The sequence below is a fragment of the Felis catus genome, chromosome C1, assembly GCF_018350175.1.
Source record: "Felis catus isolate Fca126 chromosome C1, F.catus_Fca126_mat1.0, whole genome shotgun sequence".
NCBI classification, from domain to species: Eukaryota; Metazoa; Chordata; class Mammalia; order Carnivora; family Felidae; genus Felis; species Felis catus.
The window spans coordinates 70,933,322-70,955,969 of NC_058375.1; the positions used below are offsets into that span (position 1 = coordinate 70,933,322).

The following is a 22,648-nucleotide window of genomic DNA, read 5'->3' on the forward strand; positions in this document are numbered from 1 at the left end:
CTAAAACATATTTATTATAATTAAAGTAGTTAGGAATGTCAACTTAATTACCAAATGTAACATACAAAGAGATTCTTATAACTTGAGCTGTTTGCATCAAATACATTACAGTGCTACATGCGTGTGTAGGAAAAAATCATTTGAACTGAATCACTCCGTTGATACCAACTTGATTGGTTGTGTGTTTGTGTATAATACTAGAGAGGACGCATGCATCTGATAGGGGAACTTCAGCAAAGTATCCTAGGTGATGCAGCATTTAAAGTGATATGTTGTCACACTAAAACAATGAAGTTGTGTTTAAACATATTTTGTACCTGTTCAAGTTTTTACATTTAAATTTAAACTAATTAAAATTAAATACAATTAATAATTCAGTTCCTTGGTCAAATGGCTACCATATTTCACAGGTATATAGCCAGGTGAAACTCTCGCACATATGTTCTAGGAGGAAGGCTAGGAGGGAAGGTTAGGAGGGAAGTGAGGGGGTATGGATGTAGTCATTGTCAAGATCCTAACTTTTATTTTGCCTGGTGGGTTCATGGCTGTTTATTAAGTTTAAAAATAACTAAATAAGAGGGAACCATCTTAATAATTTGGACTAGATCCTATACATTTTGTATACAAATACTTTTCTGATCCCGTATGTATAAACATAGTCATACAAGAACATACACGTATATTCACATGTGTTCAGGAATATACACATACATACATAGGGATGTGCACATATACTTAAAGGATACATAAAATAAGCTTTTTTTGAACGAGTGGGATTACAGTTGTGTTTTTGTGGGTTGTAGATGCACAGATTTTAGATTAATCGTAAACATTGATACATGACACTCTTATTGACCTATGTTTGAACATGTTGGATCCATGTTAGAATTTTTACTAAATTCTAAAAAAAAAAAAAAAAAAAAAAAAAACCAAAAAGAATTCTAGGTATTTTACATCTATGTGCCTATCTGTACAAATCACAAGTATTCAATATCAGTTTTTTTGTGTCATTTACTTAGTCTTACTCCCTTTTTCAACAGTGAGTCTTTTTTCCCTTCTTTGGTTTTCTTCTAGGATAGAAGAGGAACAAATGTTCCCACACAATAGACGCTTATAACAAGTTAGCAGCTTTTCAACAGGAAGTGGTTTATTTCCCTACCATCACCATGTCCCTCACCCCTCAGTGGAGAACTCTAATGCAATAGAAAATTCACAGTAGCAAAGTTTAGCAAGGACTTTGAAAAGAAGCTATTTCTTATTAATGCTGAGCCTTTTCTTGCACACATATCTCACCATATCCCCTGCCTTTGTGGTCAGTATATGGTTTCATTTTGAAGCATAGACTTTTTTTTTTAATTTTGAAACTAAAATTCCTTTTATAATTTTAATATGATACTTTTATTTGTGATGAGTGCTATAAAGTTTTAAGCTTGCTTTAATAGTATAATACTGACTTTTGGGAGGCTGTTAACTATAATAACTATTAAGCTAAGCATTAAGTTAAAGAAATTAACATTTTTGCCCATGTGAATTAGGGTTAACAGGTGAATGGTGGAAGTAAATATTAAGGTAGAGTTAGAAGTTATTGTTAGTATTGTTAGAATTTCAAAATTCTGATCTCATTGTAGAATTATCAGAGAGGCTTTTTATATAACAGTAACAACAATGGCTACTATTATTTAACCTTATAAAAATTATCTAACAATGCTTGTGTGTACAACAATCCACCATTCAGGTCCCCATCTCTAAGGGAAGCAGTCACATCTAGGGTTAAATAAATAACCTAATGGGATATAGGATACTTGGTTATTTGTCTGGAACCCTTGCCTGGCTCCTTAGCAAAGGAGGAAGAGGAAACTGATAGAAATAATTGTGTGTCTGATCACTGGTTTCAGCTTTTGCTCATTTGCTCCTAATCCTGTCCATTTGTGGTGCCCCATAAATAATCACTAGTCCTTAGATGTATTTTCTTTGAAAGCCATGAGGAAATTATATCCATCTGCTGGGTAGTTCCTGGGTCCTCTTTCCCCATTAGGCTCCTCTTGTCTGTTTTTACCTTTCCCAGACCCCACAACCACACTCCTTGACTCTATGTGAACACAATGAGTGATGTTTCCCACCATGCTATTCTTTCCAGGGAATAGCAATCTGAAACAGAGGGTCATTATGATGGTAAGATACCTCTATACTAAAAGCAGGGGAAACAAAACTCCTAAAACATTTTAAGTGGCTAAATACCAAATGCTTCTTAATGGTTTGGAAGGAAGGAAAGAAGGAAGGATGGAAGGAAGGAAGGGAGGGAGGGAGGAAGGGAGAAAAGGAAGGGAAGAAGGAAGAGAGGGAGGAAAGAAGGAAGGAATGGTGAGAAGGAGGGAAGAAGAAAAAAGAGAATAGGAGGGGAGGTAAACTGAGCCCATAATTCAAACTTAAAAAATAACCTTTCTAATCAGGATCTGATGTTGTAACCCTTCTGCAGATATTTTTGGTGGGATAAGTTACGGTGCTATATGGTTTCTTGAATACAAATAATATATGGGAGTTAATAGTGATACTCGTAACTGGTACAGTTTTATTTTTCTTAGTGAAGCTAAAATTCATTCCTTAATATTTTATGGTGTCTGTTCACTATGATACTCAGATGGCATATTGGCTCAGGCTACCATAACAAAACACCATAGACTGGGTGGTTTAAACAACAGAAATCGTTCTGGAGGCTGGGAAGTCCAAAATCAAGGTACCAGCAGATTCAGTTCCTGATAAGACCTGTGTGCCTGGTCTTTATGTGGACTTCCCACAGTGCATGCATGCTGGCTGATAAGGCCGCCAGTCCTACTGGATTAGGATCTTACCCTTATGACCTCATTTAATCTTAATTGTCCTATCTACTAAAAGCCCTATATTGAAATGCAATCATATTGAGGGTTAGGGCTTCTACATATGAATTGGTAGGGGGGGGGGCACAGAATTCAGTTTAATCCTAGTGTCTTATGACAAATATTTGATTATTCCCTTAAATTAAATGATAACCTGAGTTAAGAATTGAGTTTGTTTATTGTGTTTATTTGTATTGTGTCCATTGCAAACAACTACCTTAGAGAAGTATACATTTCAGGGGCACCTGGGTGGCTCAGTCGGTTAGGCGTTCGACTTCAGCTCAAGTCTGATCTCACCATTCGTGAGTTCAAGCCCCGCGTCAGGCTCTCCGTGTGTGTGTGTGTGTGTGTGTGTGTGTGTGTGTGTGTGTGAAAAATAAATAAACATTAAAAAAAATTTTTAAAAGAAGTGTACATTTCAAAAGCATAAAATGCATAAAACCAGAGAGTCAGCCAAGCATGTCATCATTTAAAGCATGAAAACAACAGGAGTTTCAGTCAAATCCAGCAAAATTCACACACATGCATTATATATCTTTTATACGTTAGCGGCTCTGATGGGTTGCTGTTTTCTACCTAGTTTCTGGCACGCTACTGATATCCCTACAGAAGGAAAGCCGAGCTTGTCTAATAATAAAGCCATAGTTAAGTCCTTTGGAATAGTGACCTCTGGGCTGTGGCTCAGAGCAGGGAGGGAAGGCTCGTCTGGTGGTGCTTGCACAGTTGTCTTTAGTGTTGACTGGGATATGAAACATAAGTGTGTTTGTGTTTCACGGGAATTTTGGCATGAATTGTATCTGATAGTGAATAAAAAATTAATTCGTTGCGTCCTCTTGAGAGGAGTGTCCTTATTTACACTTGTTCAGAGGTCTTTATTTGTACAAATAAGTTGAGAACAGGTAGGGAAAGAGGCAGTTACAGAATCCCTTGTTTTTGGAAAGGTGGGGTGAGGTGCTGGGGAGACATTCCCAGCAGAGGTATGTCAAAGACAGAATGCCATGTGATTTTGGAGGAGAGCCATCAGCCTGAAGGAAGAGTCTAGTACAGCGGAAAGAAATACAGGAAGATGCCCTGTCTGTCCCTGGGGTCTGCTCCTGTGTTGCTTCTGATTCAGGCCCCCAAAGCCTCTCTCCACACCTAGCACGGCCTGACTCACCTTGCCATGGTGACTTTTACTTCTCTGCCCTCCTTCTTCCATCTGTCGATTCCTCCTGTTCCTTAACCACTTGTGGAATAAGGCAGGGATCACACATAACCCTTTTCATCAGTTGGCTGACTTGAGATTTTCCCCTTCGCTAGACAGAGTTCCCAAGGCTCATCAAGTGCCTGGCTTAGAGTAGGCAGGTTAAAATTAATTAATGATTAGAATAAGAGCTTTGGGATATTAGGAATAGGACGTTTAACCAGTACCTTTAAAAAGTGATTAGGATTCTAATCTTTGTCGGCTGAACCAACAGAGCTTTGAATGGCATGACCAAACTGTGGATATGGGAAAATCCAGGATGTTGCCCAGTTGGATTTCAGTACAAACTTAGAATGGGAAATAAGCCTGGAAAGTTACGTTTGAATCAAATTTCTGAATGCAAAACTAAAGAATTTGAAATATACAGAAGGCTTGAAGAGTTACGTGTTTTTTTCAGTGCTTTCATTGCTTGAATGTGCTGCAGCTAAGTGCAGTCAACTCTTACTTATCAGAGTTTTAAAAAAATGAAAAATGGCCTGTCAAGAAACTTTGAATCATCTTTTTTTTTTAGGCCTTCCTTTTAGCCAGATCCCTGCTAGTTTGGTTGAAGGGAGAGGGAAGAAGGAGTAGAGATAAAACTAAAGCTCATTTAGTTGCTGTGTTGTGAGATATGTCATAGGCAAAAAAAAAAAAAAAAAATCAATATTAATTTATTATAATCAGAATTATATTGCTTTTAGCCAAAGGCTGTTCTAAGATATGGGCAAAGAGTAGTTTAATTTCATTTTGAAAATAAGTTATAAAGATCAAGGCACTACAAAGTTAGAATGCATTTCTGAATGGAAACATAAGTAACATTGAGAATTAGCTGTATAAAAGGAGTATAAATATAAATAAATATATTACTATATTACGTTGACTACTGTCTAAAATAGCTTTTGCTCTGAACTTTAAAGCAGAAATGCAATTAATGAGTATAATGGGGTTTTGAAATCTCATATGGATTATATTTATGCACAGTTTCCTTTTGGTCTGACCAACCCTCAGAATCGAGAATATCATGAGTACTATAAAATACACACATGCTAGATTCTGAGAAAGGGATTCAGCTATTTTCTACCTGCCTTCACTAATGTGTAAAGGAGAAATGGAGACTTATGCTGCCAGCACTTAAAATTATAATGTGCCAACATGAAAAAAGCTTATAATAAGGTCTCCATCTGCATGTATGTGCCAAATTTGTTATGTGTTGCATTTCTGTCCCAATGATTGTGTCTCTAGATCTCTTTAAAAGTGAGGTGATTGTTTAATTAAGGTATAATTGCTTCCCAGTGTGAATTATCCACGCATGATATAATTTTTATCAATATACGTATGATGTACTTAACCCATATACACAAGGACTAAATGGTGACTGTGTTAAATGATTTGATTAAGTGATGGGATTGTAGAAAATTCTACCCTTCATTTCTTGCTAGTTTTTTGTAATAAGTTAAAATAAATATATATTTTTTTAAACATCCCATGCCTGGAAAAATATTCCTGAATTTGTCATCTTTATACATTATATTTTAAGAAACTTTTTGCTATGATGATAGTGAATAATAAATATCAAATGGATAATGGGACTTTTGTATCTGCCATCTCATTTCATCAGCACAAAATTAGCAGCCACAATGGGGACCACCATCTGGGAGGTGTTTTAAACAGCGCCATTTAAATTCCTTCTGGAATTTGACATGCACAAGTTATAAGAAAAGATTTGGAGAGAATGGTCCATTTAAAAGGGAACAAAGTGTCTTAGTTTGGCCACAAAGAGCAGTCCTTTAGGAGATGTATGGCTTTCCTAGTGGGAAGAGGTGACCCTTAAATCCATTGTCTGAAATGTAGTCATAATTTCATGTGGCCTTGGCACTTCGGGTCCCCCAGCCCCCACTTTCATGTTGCCCTTGATCATCTCCAGTTTTCTTCTTAAAACTGTTGCCAAAAACACTGGAAGGGCCCAGCAAAATTATCCATCATACTCTACCATAAACAACCTTGAAGTGACAACATGTGCCTGCATGTGCCTGCCTTTGCAAGCCATCCTCTCTCAAGGCCTAACTTAGGATGTGTCTGGAGCAAGAGATGCCTTTCAAAATTTCCATTGAAAATCTTAAGGTGTCCTAGTCAGGCAGAACTTTCTGGGCCCTCCAGCACGTGTGCCTTCAATAGCACTTGTTTACCTCTCTCTCTCCCTCTCTCTTTTTTTTTTTTAAGTGTATTTATTCTATTTTGAGAGAGAGGAGAGGAGTAGGAGAGGAGCAGAAAGAGAGGGAGAGAGAGAATTTCAAGCAGGCTTTGTGCTGTCAGTGCAGAGCCAGATGCAGGATCTGTCTCATGAACCATGAGATCATGACCTGAGCCAAAATCAAGAGTCAGGTGTTTAACTGACTGAGCCACCTAGGCACCCCACCTCTCAATTCTAGTGTTACTTAGAGTTAGCTGTTTACATGTCTGCTTCCCTCATCAGATTGCTAGCTCTTGAGGGCAGGGACTATGTGTTCCTATCCTTGTAACCTTGCATCTAGGACTGAGAAGTCAGTAGGCTTTTAGTAAATCTTTGTTGCATCAGTGAGTTAAGGAGAGTAGAAAAGCACAGATTTGGAAGAAATATATATGGAATCCATTCCTGATTTATCTACTCTGTGGTTTGGGGTGAGTTTCTTAACCTTTCTAAGCCTTAGTTTCCTAAAAACAGGTTATTACACTAGCCAGTTGATAAGGAGCTGGGAGGCCGTTAATAGGAAATGTATAAAAAGTGTATTACAGACTCTATGTACTCTCTGGTTCTTAGTCCACAAACGTTTTGCTCTGCATCAGCTGTGCACCTCAGACCTACGCCAGATGCAGGAGAGCTGAAGAGATGCAGATAGACAGGTTGTCCTCTTGGGATGTGAGTAGTCTAACACTGTGATTTTTCTTCTAAGTTATTTGGGGGCTTTTTGCTGCTAGGCCTAAACTGAGGGTGGATCCATCACCAAATGCACTGATTGGTTTCATGCTGCTTGTTTCTTCTGTGTGGATCCCCTTGCCCTAAATATGAAAGCACGCCGGTTCTCCATGGCTCCTCTTCTTCGTGGTACGCTACCCACACACAGTGTTGTAAAGTCTTTGTTCTCTGCTGCATTGCTAGTACTCAGGAATATTTCACATTTATGGAAGTGATGATGTCATATCCCCGAAGAATAAGAATCAGGAAAGCCTCCCATCCTAACGTGACAACGTAGCATGCTTTTTTATTACAATTAGATAACTATTCTTTATGAGGAAAGAAAGGCAGTTAATTGAAGTCAGCCACGGGGAGAGTGAATTCAGATGTTTTCTGGTGCACTTAAAAGTATATCTGATGGGACTTCTGCTCACTGCTAGAAGTGAGCTCGTTAGAAAACTTAAAAGATTTGTTGGAAAATGAACTCCTTTCTAAACATTCTTCAAACCCACCTTAAGCAAGAGAGGGAAGAAAAATGGTACCTTAAAGGGAGTGTCCACTGTCAGCTCGTGATTGTGTACATTAATGGGATGATGGAAAATCCCAGCATGTGGACAATGTTTTAAAAAAACATTTAGCTTTGACTTTAAAATACATAGTTAATGTTTGCCAAGGTTAGGTTGAAGTAGCTTTTTCTCTGTGTATATTGCCTGTTAAATGGTAGGAAGGTGTGTGTGTGTATGTGTGTGTGTGTGTGTGTGTGTGTGCACGTAGTGAGCATGCATGTATATGAGTGCATGTGTACATGGGCATGCAGTGTTTATAGATTCACAATCTCTAAGCCCAAAAGGGAAAACACTACTAACTAGCAAGCATTGTCTCTAAATGTTTTTTAAATCAAGTGTTGTGTTGATAAATCATTGATCATGTGTGCCATTGATTAAGGGCTGTCTTTTCTTAAGACAGAATTTTGGTTTTTTAATCAAATATTTTAAGTTCCTACTATGGGCAAACCATTATGCTAGGGATGAGGAAGATGTACAGCTTGACTTATGAATATCTGAATGTTTTCAGGAATCCCAAAGTCTGCGCAGTTTCGTTTCCATTAAAAGTAACATGAATGCTTTCAACTTGTGCTACATGTTGTTAGTTCTAGGCCCAGTTTTCTTCTCACCCTCTCCCAAGTTTTCAGTTACTCTCTAAATGCTTCTGTCTCCCAAATGTATACCTCTTGCCCACTCATCTGCTTTGACCACCAGACACATATCCCACATTCAGTCTCTGCTTGTATATAGATGGTACTCAAAATTCAGTGTGTCCAACTAAACCTAGCAGTAGCATCTAAGAGAAGTTACCACTGTCCTTCCAGTTCCATGACACTTCCATCTCCTTCATTCTCTATGTCTAGTCCACAACTAAGTCATGCTGATTTTCTTGGTTAAAAATCTTTCACATCCACACACTTCCTCTCCTGTCCATAGCCACCACTGTAGTCTGGATCACCATGACTTTGCTTGGATGACTCCAGTAGACCACCTCTCACTGGCACCCCCTTCTTCCCCTCTGGCTCCTCTCTAATTCTCTTTTTCAAAATGCGAATCTGATCTGGTCACCCTCTTTATATCAGACCATTTACCAAGTCCCATTGCTCATAGACAAAAATCCAGAATCCTCGATGTGGCCTCCAAGATCTGCATAGCTCCGCTGACTGTATATATTCCTATGAAAGAGCCTGAAATAATCTTCACCTGACTTCATACAGTTAACTTCTGGCTGCTTTCTAGACCTTACCTCAAAAGAAACTTCCACAGGAAAGTATCTTCTTGCCCTTTAAACTGTCATAGCACAGTGTACCTGTCCTCCATAGCATACAGCTAGCTGTGCATTTAGTTGTATGATTACTGATCAGTGTCTACCCCCACAGAACTGTGGGTCCACGAGAGTAAGGACCATGTCTGTTTGCTCATTAGTATATTCCTAGTTGGAGAGCTGGCAGGAGCTTTGTCCTGAGGATCTCCCAAGCCAAGTTAAGCTATTTGAAATTTTTCTCAAAGGCAATGGAAAGCTTTTGATGGATTTTAAGCAGGGAAACAATGCGATTAGATGAAGAATCACTTTGGATGGGATGTAGAGAAATCCAGACAAATACTCCTAAAACAGAAATGAGGCAAAGTCACAGTAATAGCTAGTTCTTGCGATTCTACTTTTCCTATCCCTCCTTTCTAAATCCACTGAGGCAGGTTACCCATAGACCCTTTCAGATTCTTGATCATTGTCTAGTCATTGACATTGACTAGATCATTGTCTAGTCATTTGCACATTGGTTGAGTTCCTAATACATGCTTGACACTAAGAATACTAAAATGATTCAGGCCCAGATATATATTCCTAGCCCTCATCTCCCACTCTGATGGGAGAGACTGTCCAGTAAGCAGAGAGTATAATCCAGTGTGGAAAGTACCACAATGGAATTTGAATGGAGTTCTCAAGTGCATAGGAGATTATAACTAAAACAGTTTCCTGGGGGAGCCAGAAAATGCCTCACAGAGGAGGTAGCATGGGAACTAGGTGGAACCAGGTAGGAATGGCAGATTTTGTCAAGTAGAGACAAATGAGGGGGCATTGTAAGTGGCTGGAAAAGCATGTGAAGGGCACAGAGCTGTGAAGGGAACAGCATATTGGGGAATGGCTTTAGCCCTGTAGTTTCACAGCTGCAGAGAGGGTGTGTGGGGATGGGAATGGGGAAGGTGGTAGGAGATGGGAAAAGACAGGTATGTGGGGCCATCCTGTACAGGGCCTAGTGTGTGTAATCCGGGAGTATAAATATAATTCTGTGAGTTGCCAGAAATCATGGAACCACTCATGAAGGGTCTAATGGTTTATCAGGAAAGCAATGACTGAGCCAAGAGTAATGATCTCCTGAACCCAAGAAACACAAGAATGATTATGGTCCTGAGAGAGGTAAACTAAGATCTGGGCCTCTGAGGGAAGAGAGGGCCATGGTTCTAGCAAGCTGGCTGGGGCCCGCCCCTGGGAGTCTGAGTAAGTGAGCCCGGTCACTCACTCTTGCATGTTCTGCCATGACAAATGTCCGGATTTGTGTTTTGCAGTTCCATGGAGAATGGGAGGCCACCAGACCCTGCAGACTGGGCTGTGATGGATGTCGTCAACTATTTTCGAACAGCGGGATTTGAGGAGCAAGCTAGTGCTTTTCAGGAGCAGGTAAGTTGGTCTAGAGAGACACAAATGAACACGGTTACCTGTTCCCCACAGCGGGCACAGGGAATGAGGGGGGAGAGTACCAGTGAGCAATGAGGGATCTGTGAGTCTGTGTGTGTCCTCCACATCACACGCTGATCATACCAGACCCTAAGATACTGAGGAGGGTGGGGAAGGGCAGAAGGAAAGTGACAAGCTAATGATTCCTTCCTGCCAGAGGAAGCCCCAAGCCCTGGGACATAGTCACAGCTGCAGGAAGGAGGGCTAAAGCTCATTTACATCTGCATCTTCTGAAAGATGGGACAGCCCTCCCTTCAACACAGACACCCTGGAAAGGAGAAGACAGAAAAGAAAGGAAAATGAGGGATGGATCTGACTAGAGACATGCAGCACCATGTACTACTGGCCTCAGCACCAACTGAGCTAGTAAGCCCCCTCCAGTTTGCTTTCTGGGTGCTTAGCAAGGTAGAGGGGAAAGAGTACAGATTTAGAGTTAAACTCTGCGTGACCTTGGGCAAGTTACTGTATCTCTCTGAGTCTTGCTTTCATGTCCACAACATGCGGCCATCAATGCCTCACTCAGTAGGGTAGTGGTGTAAAGATTAAAGGACTGTGTATGCACAGGGCTTGGGGTAGGCCCTGTGCAATGTTTTTGCCCCCATATTGTTAATTCTCTTCTCTCAGGTCCAGGGTTGGTATTGGAAAGAGGGAAAGAGAAGCAGGGCCTCTCTCCATTGTCTACATGATTTCGGACTCCATTTTTAAGGCTGTGCCAGCTCTGTAGGGATGATGCTCAAAGGGCCTTGACCATGAGGAAGCAAATTGAGGGGACATGTTTGGTCTACACCAGACCAGCCCTGCAGGGAAACAGAGATCCTATCTCCCAATCAGTGAAGGATGCAGTTTTCTAAGCATTAAATTTACTTTTTAAGTATTGTAATATAATTGATAGAATTATAAGTTGAAGAATGTGTCTGGCTGCTTTTTCCATATCTGTTTAGCCATCTCTTATTCTCTACGCTGGGTTTGGGTACGTAAACTTTTCTAATATATTAATATATAAATCTCTAAATCTCCTTCAATATTTTTTTCAAACCTGATCTCTGTCTCTCCCTCTTTCTCTCTTAATCTCTGTCTCTTTCTCTCTCCCCCTCCCTCCCTCCTTTCTCTCTACATATGTGTGTGTGTGTGTGTGTGTGTGTGTTTGTATGTGTGTCTATTTGTTGTTGTCATTAATTTGGAAAATTTGCCAAAACAGCTGCTTAAATCACTTCACACTCATCAGAATAGCTAAAATTAGAAAGATCAATAAATTTAAATGTTCATGAGGATGTAGAACAAACACATTCTCCTACAGTGTTGGTGGCGGTGTAAAATACTCAGACATCTACCCCATGATCCAGCAGTTTCATTCCTGAGAATTTACACAAGGGAAATGAAAGCATATGTGCATAAGAGATTTGTACAAAACTGTTCTCAGTAGCTTTATTCATAACTGTCCCAACCTGGAAGCCTAACTGTCCATCAGTAGGAGAATGTAGTATAGTCACACAACGGAATACCATCCACTAACACAAACTAACTACTACTAATGTAGAGCAGTTTGGATGAGTCTCAAAGGATCACACTGAGTAAGAGAACCCTCACATAGGAGTTCATACTGAAGAGTGCCTATCTTAGTCCATTTGGGATGCTATAACGAAAATACTAGAAACTGGTGGCATAAACAACAAACATTCATTTCCCATGGTTCTAGAGGTTGGGGATTCCAAGATCAAGGAGACTGCAGACTGGGTGTCTAATGAGGGCCCTCTTCCTAGCCAGCTGTCGTTTAGCTGTGTCCTTGGATGGAGGAAGGGATGAGAGAGCTCTCTGGGGCTCGTTTTGTGAGGACACTAATCCTTATAATCACATCTCAAGGGCCCTACGTCCTAACACTATTACCAATTACCTTTACTACCCCCTGGAGATGAGGTTTCAACATATGATTTGGGAGACACACAAACATTCAGACCGTCACAATTCCATTTAGATAAAGATTGAGAACAGGAAAATGCATCATTGATAGCAAGAATTAAAACAGTGGTTGCCTCTGGATAGGTGGGAGTGGAGAATGACTAGAAAGCGGCACAAAGGAACTTTCTGGGTGATGATAGCATTTCGTGTCTTGATGAGGGTTTGGATTATACGTATACGCATCAGTAGATGCACTGCATATGCACAGGTTTATGATGTTTCAGATTTGTGTGTTACATAGCGTCTACCTTTTACTTCAAAATCAAAAGAACTATAAAAAAATTAAACAATTTGGAATATGCAAGCTGAAATATTTAGAGAAATATACTGATTTATGCAACTTACTTTGAAATGCACCAAATATGTATTGACAGTTGGAGAGAGGAATGAGTAGATGGACAGACATGATAAAGCAAGTATAGAAAATGTTAATTGTAGAATCTCGGTGATGGTCATAAGGGTTTTCACTATATAAATTCTTACAACTTCATGTTTGAAAATTTTTATAATAAAATTGTGGGGGAGAATAGCTCAGGTTGAAAAGCGAAGGCTGATCGGCTGGAACATATTTTATTTTCGGTTTTAATGGAGTGATATCCATTTGTGTCATTACAGTTGAATAACTCCCTTCTAAAATTAAATTTAAACAATATTGTGAAAGGTTAACCAAAAAAAGGACTTAGCTAAAAGGTCTCTTGGCCAAATTCCCAGCTGCCCAAAAGTGTTTCTCAGATTGCACTTTTACTCAGACTCCTCGGAGGCAGATGTCCCAGACTGGGGGCAGAGGGGGGTGTCCTTTGGGCCTTCCAGATTCTGTGCAGGACCTGAGAATGGAGCTGGCCAGCTCTGAGTTTGGCCCAGGAGCAGGCCCTTTCTCCCAAGGATGACATCACTGTGGTACCAGCAACACCGGGAGGCAAAAGGGAACAAATTCTCCCAAAGCATTTCATTCAGAAGTCCTTCAAGGGGGAAAGGGCATCATCTTGCTACTGTGCTGATCCCAACTCAGGAGCCTGAGAAATGGTCTAGAAGCTCGAGTTCCTTCATTCTCATGGAAGGGTGGTTGGAAAGAGTCTGCCTTGAATTATTCTCTGGAAGTAATCCCCGTCTTCCTCCTGCATGTAATTATTGTCATCTTCCCTCCTGTCATTAAAGGAGGTAGAAGAAGGGAAAAGGAGGGAATCACTGGTCAGGCCCCGCTGATAAGACAAGTAGCTGCTGTGATTTCCATGAGAACTGAGGATCAGGATCCTTTACTATGTTAGCCTGCCTCTTCCATCATCATGCCTCAGAAGGATTCATGTTGAGGCACCTGGGTGGCTCAGTCAGTTGAGCGTCTTTGACTCAGGTCATGATCTCATAGTTCATGGGTTGAAGCCCTGCATCAGGCTCTGTGCTGACAACTCAGAGCATGGAGCCTGCTTTGGATTCTGTGTCTCCCTCTCTCTCTGCCCCTCCCCCACTTGGACTCTCTCTCTCTCTCTCTCTCTCTCTCTCAAAAATAAATAAGCATTAAAAAATTAAAAATAAAAAGAAGAAGAAGGATTCATGTTTCACCTCCAAGGATCTTCCTGCAGTGAACCTCAAAAGTCAGCAGTCACTCTCCAAGTTCATCCTAGATGGGAAGACTGAGACCACCCCCAGCTCAAACACATGTCCCTTCCAGGTACATCTTCCAGGTCTCAGCAGCTAATAAACAATAAGAAGCGCCATAGTGTGAAATCTCCTGGGAGAAAGCTTTTCTGCCATTGGACAGTAGCAGGACAGGACTGGAGAGTACCCTCTAAACCACTTTGGAAAGAGCAAGTCTGGAAAGGATAGTACAGTTGTCAATAATGTGGGGAGCTTAGTTTCATGGCTGACTGTTATGGACTGAATGTCTGTGCCCCTCCCGAAACTCGTATGTTGAAACCCTAACTCCCAATGTGATGGTATTAGGAGGGCTTTGGGAAATAATCAGATTTAGATGAGGTCATGAGCATAGGGCCCTCATGATGGGATGAGTGCCCTGGAAAGAAGATACCAGAAAGCTTGCTTGTCTCTCTCTGCCATGTGAGCATACAGCAAGAGGATACCACCTGGCAGCCAGGAAGAGGACCTCACCAAGAACCTGCCCATGCTGGCACTGTGAGCACTCCCAGCCTCCAGAACTGTGATCAGAACTTAGCGCTGGCTAAAATAGTGACATTGATGCCAGACATGTCCACCTTCAGCTGGGCTGACTTTCAGATATCCATCTTCGTGATATGGTCTCACAGTACCATACTGGATATTCTGTTGCTGTGGCAACCAGACACAGATGTGGCTTTCTAGTAGCATGCCTCCTTGGAAGATGTCAGGTCATTGAGTAAGGTTTGTCCAAAGGGCAGAAATGGTGTCCCATGTTCCTGGGGTATGAAGCATCTGGTTAAGCTGGTGATTTTTGCATGACTGCCTTTTCCCTGTGCAGACACATTGCGCTGCCACATGACAATGGTTTCCATTAAGTTTCCTTCTGGTACAGTGATCTCTATCAAGTTTTCTTCTGTAAAATTGTTTTGACCCTTCTGTGTAAGCCAAAAGAACTGTCCGGAGGGAAGGTCTAAGCCCCTGCCTAGCCCCTTGCCCCACCCAGGATGACCCAGTGTCAATAGTGTATGTGTGTTTCAGGTTGTTTACTGTTCTGGTCAGTCCCCTTTAAGACCAGTGATATCACTCACTCTTCCTTGGTTCACTGGCCCCATTAACATAGTGTTCCAGAGGGTTCACTGACCTGTAAGAACAGCAGGCAGTGGGAGTCCTTAGTGGAGGACACAGTGATGACAACTCTGTCAGTGCTCTCTTTCCTATGGACACCACGGTGTGGTGACTATTTTCCCAGGTGTCTTCTGGCAGACAGATCTCTCACGCTGTGGTGAAGAGTGTTAGTAGAGTCGTGACTCCAAGTTTCTTTTCTCCTGATTGATATTGATCACTGGAGGATCCTGAAGAGTCTGCCCTTTCTAGGACACAGGTTTCTATAAAGTGAACATTGATGTAAACAAGCAGAATATTGCTCAAGCTGCTGCGTTAATAGTCAGGTATTCGTTTAGAACTGGCCTTGATGAAGCATGCTTTCAATGCACAGCACAGAGCACAAAACCACTTGAGATACTGGGTATACAGTGTTGAATTTTGGTGACTAGATGATATGGCACTTGCCCTTAGATACAAGTTGCCTGGTTTTCAAGAGTCAAAGGTACTTATGAAGTTAAAGGACTTTTACTTTCCTAGCATTAGTTTTTAAGAGAACCCTCTGACTAATCTTACTCAAAAGCATCTCCGCTTCCCTCACAGAACATTTGGGATAAGGTTTACTCTGTCAGACTCTGAAGGCTAAATGAGCACCATTCTCCAGTATGAAGCCATTTCTACTGAGAGTGCTTTTAGTTGCCATTTAAGGAATTCTAGCAGTCCGGTTCATCACCACTCAGACTGGACCCTAATGTGGGTCACAGCCAGCTCTGCCGCTCGTCATGTAGTCACTACACCTCCGTGTCTTTGTCTGTCTGACTCACATAGTCACATTATATATGAAGGAGTTGGAAGACAGCAGACTGCCACTCAATCAGTGTCCTATAATTCATATTGTTCAGGTTCCTCAAGCTTACAAGCGAGTCACATCGGTGATTCTGTTTCTAGAACAATATGTATCACTGAGATTTTTTTTTCCTCAGAGTATCATAACAATGTAATGTGCAATTCATGGTGACAAATTAATTTTACTCTATTATCTCCTCACTGTCCCCAAACCACATGACTAAGAGCAGTATTTTACTCTGAAATGCCCAACTGGTTGTTTAAACCATTCATTTGGAATGCATTTCTTTTCAGATGGCTATTTGCTAACTTTCTGAAGCCACTGACTTAACAAATATGAATACAAATTCTCACTGCTACAAATTGCCAAATAACATTATTTCCAAATGGAGCAGTCAAGTAGGGAGACCAATCAGAGCAACTCTGAGCATAGTGGCCGAAGTCATTGCCAGATGGATTTCAACTGTAGTGATTCTGGTGGATATTTCTAACTAGACCCAGGACCAATCTAGGTTTTGGGAAGCTTTTTACAATTTTAAGAGCCCTCCTTGTGGAGAAAAATCAGGAAATATGAATACACAATTACTAAGGCAAAAGTTAAGCTTCACTGGCTCCATGGTACATTCAGCTCTGAGTTAGATTAGTTAAGTCCCCACAAATTAGAAATCACTTTTATTACTTTTTAAGCATTTTATAATACCAACTACTGAAAATATTTAAGGTGCTTTGACACCTTAAATTTCTTTACAGTTGGAGGCTCCTGAAATGCTTAAAATATTTTATAACATAATCAACAGAGGAAGTGGCAACTCAGATTCTGCCGCTGTGTCCTTCCAGTCCACGAATATTTGGGAAATAGTTAAAAAGTCAGTGGATGATGCTAACAATAAGAAAATAGTCAAGAGAATTGAAAGCAAAACCGATAAGGAAGAAACCATTTGAATTTTTGATTGAAATAGAATATATTTCTATAAACCCCAAATCCCAAATGGTTGTTTAAGTCATTTATTTGAAATGAGACCAGTTATAAGACATTATCACATAGCCAGGTACATTCATGGTGCTTCTTTGTCTCATTCACTTGTTCAGTTGTTTCAATAGTTATTGTAGCTTTTTCTAAGGCTTATTAAAATAAATATAAAACTGTTGAAGTAATTAGTGCTCATCATTACAAGTATTATTTTACTTTAACAAACCACCTGAAATGATTGTAGGTGTGGGAACCATTTGAAGGAAGCACAGAATATTCCTGGCAGGGGAAGATCAAATACAAAGGCATGAGGACACGAGAAAAGCATGATTTATCTTGAGAATTCCAAGTACCTTGTAGTTAGAGGTGTGGAGCAGGGAACATCAAGGGATAAGCCTGAAAGATAAACAGGGGTCCAGGGTACAGACAGTCTGGTTTGCCTGGCAGACGGAAGACTTCACCTGAAAGGCACTGGGAAACCATGGAAAGATATTAAGTGGGAAGCAAGTGCCAGGATGAGATTTGTGTTTTTGAAAGATCAGTCTGGTGGCAATGTGGAATGTGGCTTGGAGGACAACTAGATGGAAGGTGGGAAAGCTGGCTGTAATAATTCCACTGGGGAAAGGAAAAGATGGCTTCGAAAATATGGGAAGATGGCCAGAAGAATTTAGTGGATCATTGGCAATAGAGGATGAAGATTTGTCCCATCTCTGTTCTCTGCTGTAACCCAAGACCGAGCTCACTGCCCACAGATGGCAAAGAACGGGACTTGGGTGACTGCCAAGTTTCCAGATTGGGTGGGTTGTAAAGTGGTGCCATTAACTAGGATGTTTGTGGGAGGTAAGTTGTAAAAGGGCTAAAATGAGCACAGTTTGGGACACATTAAATCTGAAGGCCTGTAGTACCTCCAGGTGGACATATCTAGCAGATGGTTCAAGGGAAGAGTAAGACCTAGGGGCAGAGATATGAGGTCATCAACAGTCATAAGAAGGATGAGCATGAGAGAGGCATATAGAAGGAGGGGGAGAAAAAGATCAAGGTCAGCACCCTGGGGAACACCAAGGTTTTTAATTGTTGGGACAAAAAAAGGCAACTATGAAAAGCAACTGAGAAGTCAGGGAGGTGAGGAGAGAACCAGTAATGAGGAGTTGTACAGAAACCAATGAAGGAGGAAGTTTTAAGAAAAATGAAATGATTGACAAGGTCAAATTCCTCAAAAAGGTGAAGCCCCAGTGGAGTCTGCGAATGATGGTGGGGTTTCAGTGGAGTTGGGGGCGGGGGAGTATTGGTGACTATTGAGGTGGAGGACCCTTTCCTCCAAGCTGAGGAATGAACAAGAGATAGGCAAGTGGAGGGAGAACCAGTAGGTGGGGGTAGGGGTGGTGGCGGTATATAACATGAGAGCTCTTTTCAGAGAGAGGAGACACTCAAACTTATTTACATGCAGGAAAGTAGCCAAAAGAATTAGACAGGTTAAAATTCAGTGAAATTGAGGACAGTTAAATAAAGCAAACTCCCTGAGGATAAGGAAAAGGATGAGATCAAAGAGTATGGAAAGGCAAGGATAGGAGAAATTGGAACCCTCATGTATTGCTGGTGGGAATATAAAATGATGCGGCCGCTGTAGAAAAGTTTGGTAGTTTTTCAAAAGTTAAGCATAGAATTACCATATGGCTCAATAATTCCCCACAAAGAATTGAAAAGAGGGACTCAAATAGATACTTGTACACAAATATTCACTGCAGTATTATTCACAACAACCAAAAGGTGGAAACCACCCAGGTGTCTATGAACAGATGAATGGATAAACAAAACGTGGTATATACATGCAACAGAATATTATTCAGCCATAAAAAGGAATGAAGTTCTGGCACATGCCACAATATGGATGAACCTTGACAACACTCTCCTAAGTGACATAAACCAATTAAATATTGTATGATTCCATTTATATGAAATATCTAAGACAGGCAAATTATTCATAGAGACACCAAGCAACTTAGAGGCTATTAAGGACTGGGGGCAGGGGGAGTTACTGCTTAATAGAGTTTCTGTTTGGGGTGATGGAAGAGTTTAGAAAATAGATGGTGGCGATGATCTCACTATATTGTAAATACATTCATGCCACTAAATTGTACACTTAAAAACAGTTCATTAAAATGGCCTACTTGCTGTTATATATATTTTACCATAATATATAATGTCGGCCATAATATACGTGGTTCACTTCATTCAGTTTGGTCGATAAGATATTCAGATATTTTATTTTGTTGTTTTAAAAAGAATATGAAGGGATTAATTCTGAGCAAGACAGGGATATCTTCCCCTGTCCTTCCTGTTCTTCCTCTATCCTTCCTGTGCTCCAGGGACATAGGTGAGGATGTGTACCGATATAGCTAAGATGGCCCTTGTCCCCAGGGACAGTAAGGGAGTTCCTGACAGTCTCTATTTCCTTTGCTAAACAAGAGGCAAGCTCCTGTGCTTGGAGTGGACAGGATGGGGAGAGGTTTAGTAAGGAACTAGAGGAAAGCAGTGACCGTTAAGAGCGACCACCATGGGGAATGGGAGAGAGATCTGATTGAGGATACCCAGAACTGTTGAGGACTTTTACTGACCCAGCTGAGACCGGCACAGTGCCCACATCTAATGTTTCATCTTCACAGCATCTTGATTTTTTTTTCCCAGCTGCACCAGGTATAGGAGTCAGAGAAGCTGGATTGCTACACTGCTCCTGGATGGGGTGCTTGTGGCATGGGCACAGTGGATGGCTAATAGCCTAAGAGAGCAGTTTGAGAGGACATATAAAAGAATGGTTCCCAGTGCCAACCGGGGGGTGCAGACTTGATACAAAGAAAGAGCCTGAAGGAGACTCATAACCTTGGAAAAAGTGGATTTGAAATGTGAAAGTGGGTGTAATGAGAGTGAAGAGTGAGAGATAGAATTTTAGATTTTTAAGTGTTGCAGGATTTTGTAGTCTTCTGGTTAGTGACATTATAGAAGGTTCTAGAAGTAAAGGTGAAGTTGTAGAAGTGGTGTATTCTACTAACTGCTGTCCCAAGTAGATGAAAACATGTGTCATGGCATAATTATAGAATTTTGTTACTTTAAAAAAATTTTTTTAATGTTTATTCATTTTTTTGAGAGACAGAGAGCTCACACACGTATACGCACATGAGTAGGGGAGGAGCAGAGAGAGAGAGGGAGACATAGGATCTGAAGCAGGCTCCAGGCACTGAGCTGTCAGCCCAGAACCCAATGTGGGGCCTGAACCCACAAACCTCAAGGTCATGACCTGAGGCAAAGTCGGAGGCTTAACCAACTGAGCCACCCAGGCACCCCGACTAGAAGTTTGTTTCTTATTCATGTAAATAGTCCAAGGTGGTCTTGGGAGTGTTCTCCTTCACTATAATTCAAGAACCCAGGTTGATGGAGGCTTTGTCATCTTCAGCAAGATCAGGATCATCCAGGCATTGACATCCAGTTGGCATAAAGGTAAGGTGCAAGGAGGGGCACACGTAGGCGGTTTTATGGGCCAGGTGCACATAGAAACACATCATCGTTTCACCTGTCATTGGCCAGAACGTGGTCACATGGTCATACCACATTGCAAGGAAATCTTGAGAAATGTGTAGTTGTGTGTCCTGGAAAAAAGAGCCACCAACAGGCCTTGCTACACTTGAGCCTCGAAGTCATTTTTTAAAGCATTTCCTGTTGTGATGCTGCTACTTAGTTTTGTTTTTAAGTCCAGAGATAAGTTTCAAAAAGGCTAACTTTAAAAGATAGCTGAAGTGAAGAAGCCTTATCTGACCATACATGGGAAGCCTTCACTTCTAATTCTGTTCCTTGTATCTATTCTGGGTTTTGTTTTGTTTTGTTTTAAATCTAGGCAGACATCTCTGTAACCCAGTTTCCTCAGTTGATGAAGTGAGTTTCATTCTTTTTCCTTCATCAGAAATGTGTACGAGATTTTTTTTTGTAATAGAGCCCCTTTATTACCCACTTTGTGCCAGCAGCACATATTAAATAACACAGAGATACCCATTAAGTCACTGAAGGCATGAGCCCTCACAATGAACCAAAATGGATTTTGTGTCTGATTTAAGGTCAAGACCCGTTTTGGTTCTGACTATTACTTTAACAAATAAGGTAGACTTCTTTCTGAGCCACATAAACAGTTTTTTGTTTTGTTTTGTTTTGTTTTTCCTGTAGACAAGCTGCTCAGTGTTGGTTTCTTAAACTAGGTGAAGTCTTCCTAATATGTATATTATCCATCTCAAATTTTCCACCAATAGGAATGCAAGGCAAGCACAGCATCAGCTGGGAGTCATTGGCTGATAATGTTGAGCTCATAGTCACTCCCCCACATTGAGCTTCAGGATCAGGGCCGATGGAGAGGGTGGAATTGTAGAGGACACCAAAGAGGAATTTCTTCCCCAGAGGAGAGTTTGTCCCAACAACCATGTGATGAGATTCAAACGGTCTTGGTGTAGACTTGAGTAGTTCACCATATTCCTTTCCAAAATTATATGGAAATTCTTCTGAAAACAAACTCTGTGTCTTAGAAAGGAAAGGTCTTTTAAAGAAACATGGTGAATTACTACAAAGTACTAGGAGTGCCTCAAAATGCTTCCCCGTCTGATATTAAGAAGGCTTACCACCAGTTAGCTCTTCAGGTACATCCAGACAAGAACCCAAAAAACAGGGAGGAAGCTGAAGAGAAATTCAAACAAGTAGCAGAAGCCTATGCGGTCTTGTCTGATGCCAAGAAACGCAACAACTATGACAAGTCCAGAGGAAACCGCATCAAAATGGAAGATAAAGGGGACTTCAGCAGGGACAAAAACTGTTTGAAAGAGGAACCATGGTTTGAGAGGCCACACTGTGGCTTTCAAAATGTCTTTGAAGACAAAGACCACTTCTCATGGGACTATTTTTCCACTGGTCATATGGGTAGGGCCAGAAGATTCCGCTCCTCCTTCTTTGATGTGATCCCCATACTGGACACAGGCTTTTCCACATTTGTATCCCTGGGCTCCAGAACAAGTCCCCCTTCCTCTGAAACATTTTTACCCTTTGTAAGCAGTGGAATGGGAAACTTCAGATTGGTCACCACTTGTAGCCAGATAGTGAATGGCAAGAGAGTTGTTACAAAGAAAGTTCTAGAAAATGTGAGGGGGAAGACCGAAGTGGAAAAAGGAAACCTATTTCATCAGATTCCTCCACGTCATTGGTAAGGAGTCTGTGCTTTGTTCTTTCACAGGGAGACTTTACTATAAGGCTGGTGAGTCTGATGCGTATCAAAGACAGAGTTGGAATCTGAGAGTGTGTTAAACCAGAATGGACAGAAACCAGCTTAGTGCAAACCTCTCATTTCCCAGAGGAAAGAAATAATGGGCCAGATGTTAATGCAAGACACTAGGAAGCAGCGGAGTTTGGCTTCTAGCCGGTCTCCTGGTCTAAACTGAGCTTTCATTTCCTCTCCACTGTATAGGGGGTGGAGACCACCACCACAAATATGGCTTTCTGAGTTAGTTGCAGGGTCTCACCATCATAAAGCCCATTGACTTCTCTTTGACTTATTCCTTGTCCTTCCTTGCTATTAACCAGTTTGCCTCTTGCTTGACGGCCACTCTTTTTCTCTTCCTAGCCTCTTTCTCTTTTCTCTTCCCACCTCATCTTTCTTCCCATACATTTCTAACGGACCATATCACAATTAGGCTCAACTGAAAAAGCTACCAAGGTGTAGATTAGTGTTCGCAGAGAGAAAGAGTGAACAGTAAATGGGTTAAGATTTTTTTATATACTTTTTTTAATAGCTAGCATTTATTGAGTACTCTGTAGGTATCAGGCATTCAGCT

At 41.0% G+C, this 22,648-nt stretch overlaps 2 protein-coding genes across 2 annotated transcripts in view; both read left to right on the forward strand.

Moving 5' to 3' along the window:
- The window catches only part of SAMD13 (sterile alpha motif domain containing 13), a gene marked incomplete at its 5' end in the record, with an annotated part of 39,939 nt that overhangs the window by 12,597 nt on the left and 4,694 nt on the right, over positions 1–22,648 (forward strand). The window contains one exon of the mRNA XM_019839087.3: positions 10,138–10,249. Within this exon, the coding sequence (XP_019694646.3) occupies positions 10,138–10,249 (112 nt within the window). The remainder of the gene's footprint in view (positions 1–10,137; positions 10,250–22,648) is intronic.
- The window catches only part of DNASE2B (deoxyribonuclease 2 beta), a 65,215-nt gene continuing 62,616 nt past the window's right edge, over positions 20,050–22,648 (forward strand). Inside the window, exon 1 of the mRNA XM_023258856.2 lies at positions 20,050–22,020. The gene's annotated coding sequence lies outside the window, so the exon portion shown is untranslated. The remainder of the gene's footprint in view (positions 22,021–22,648) is intronic.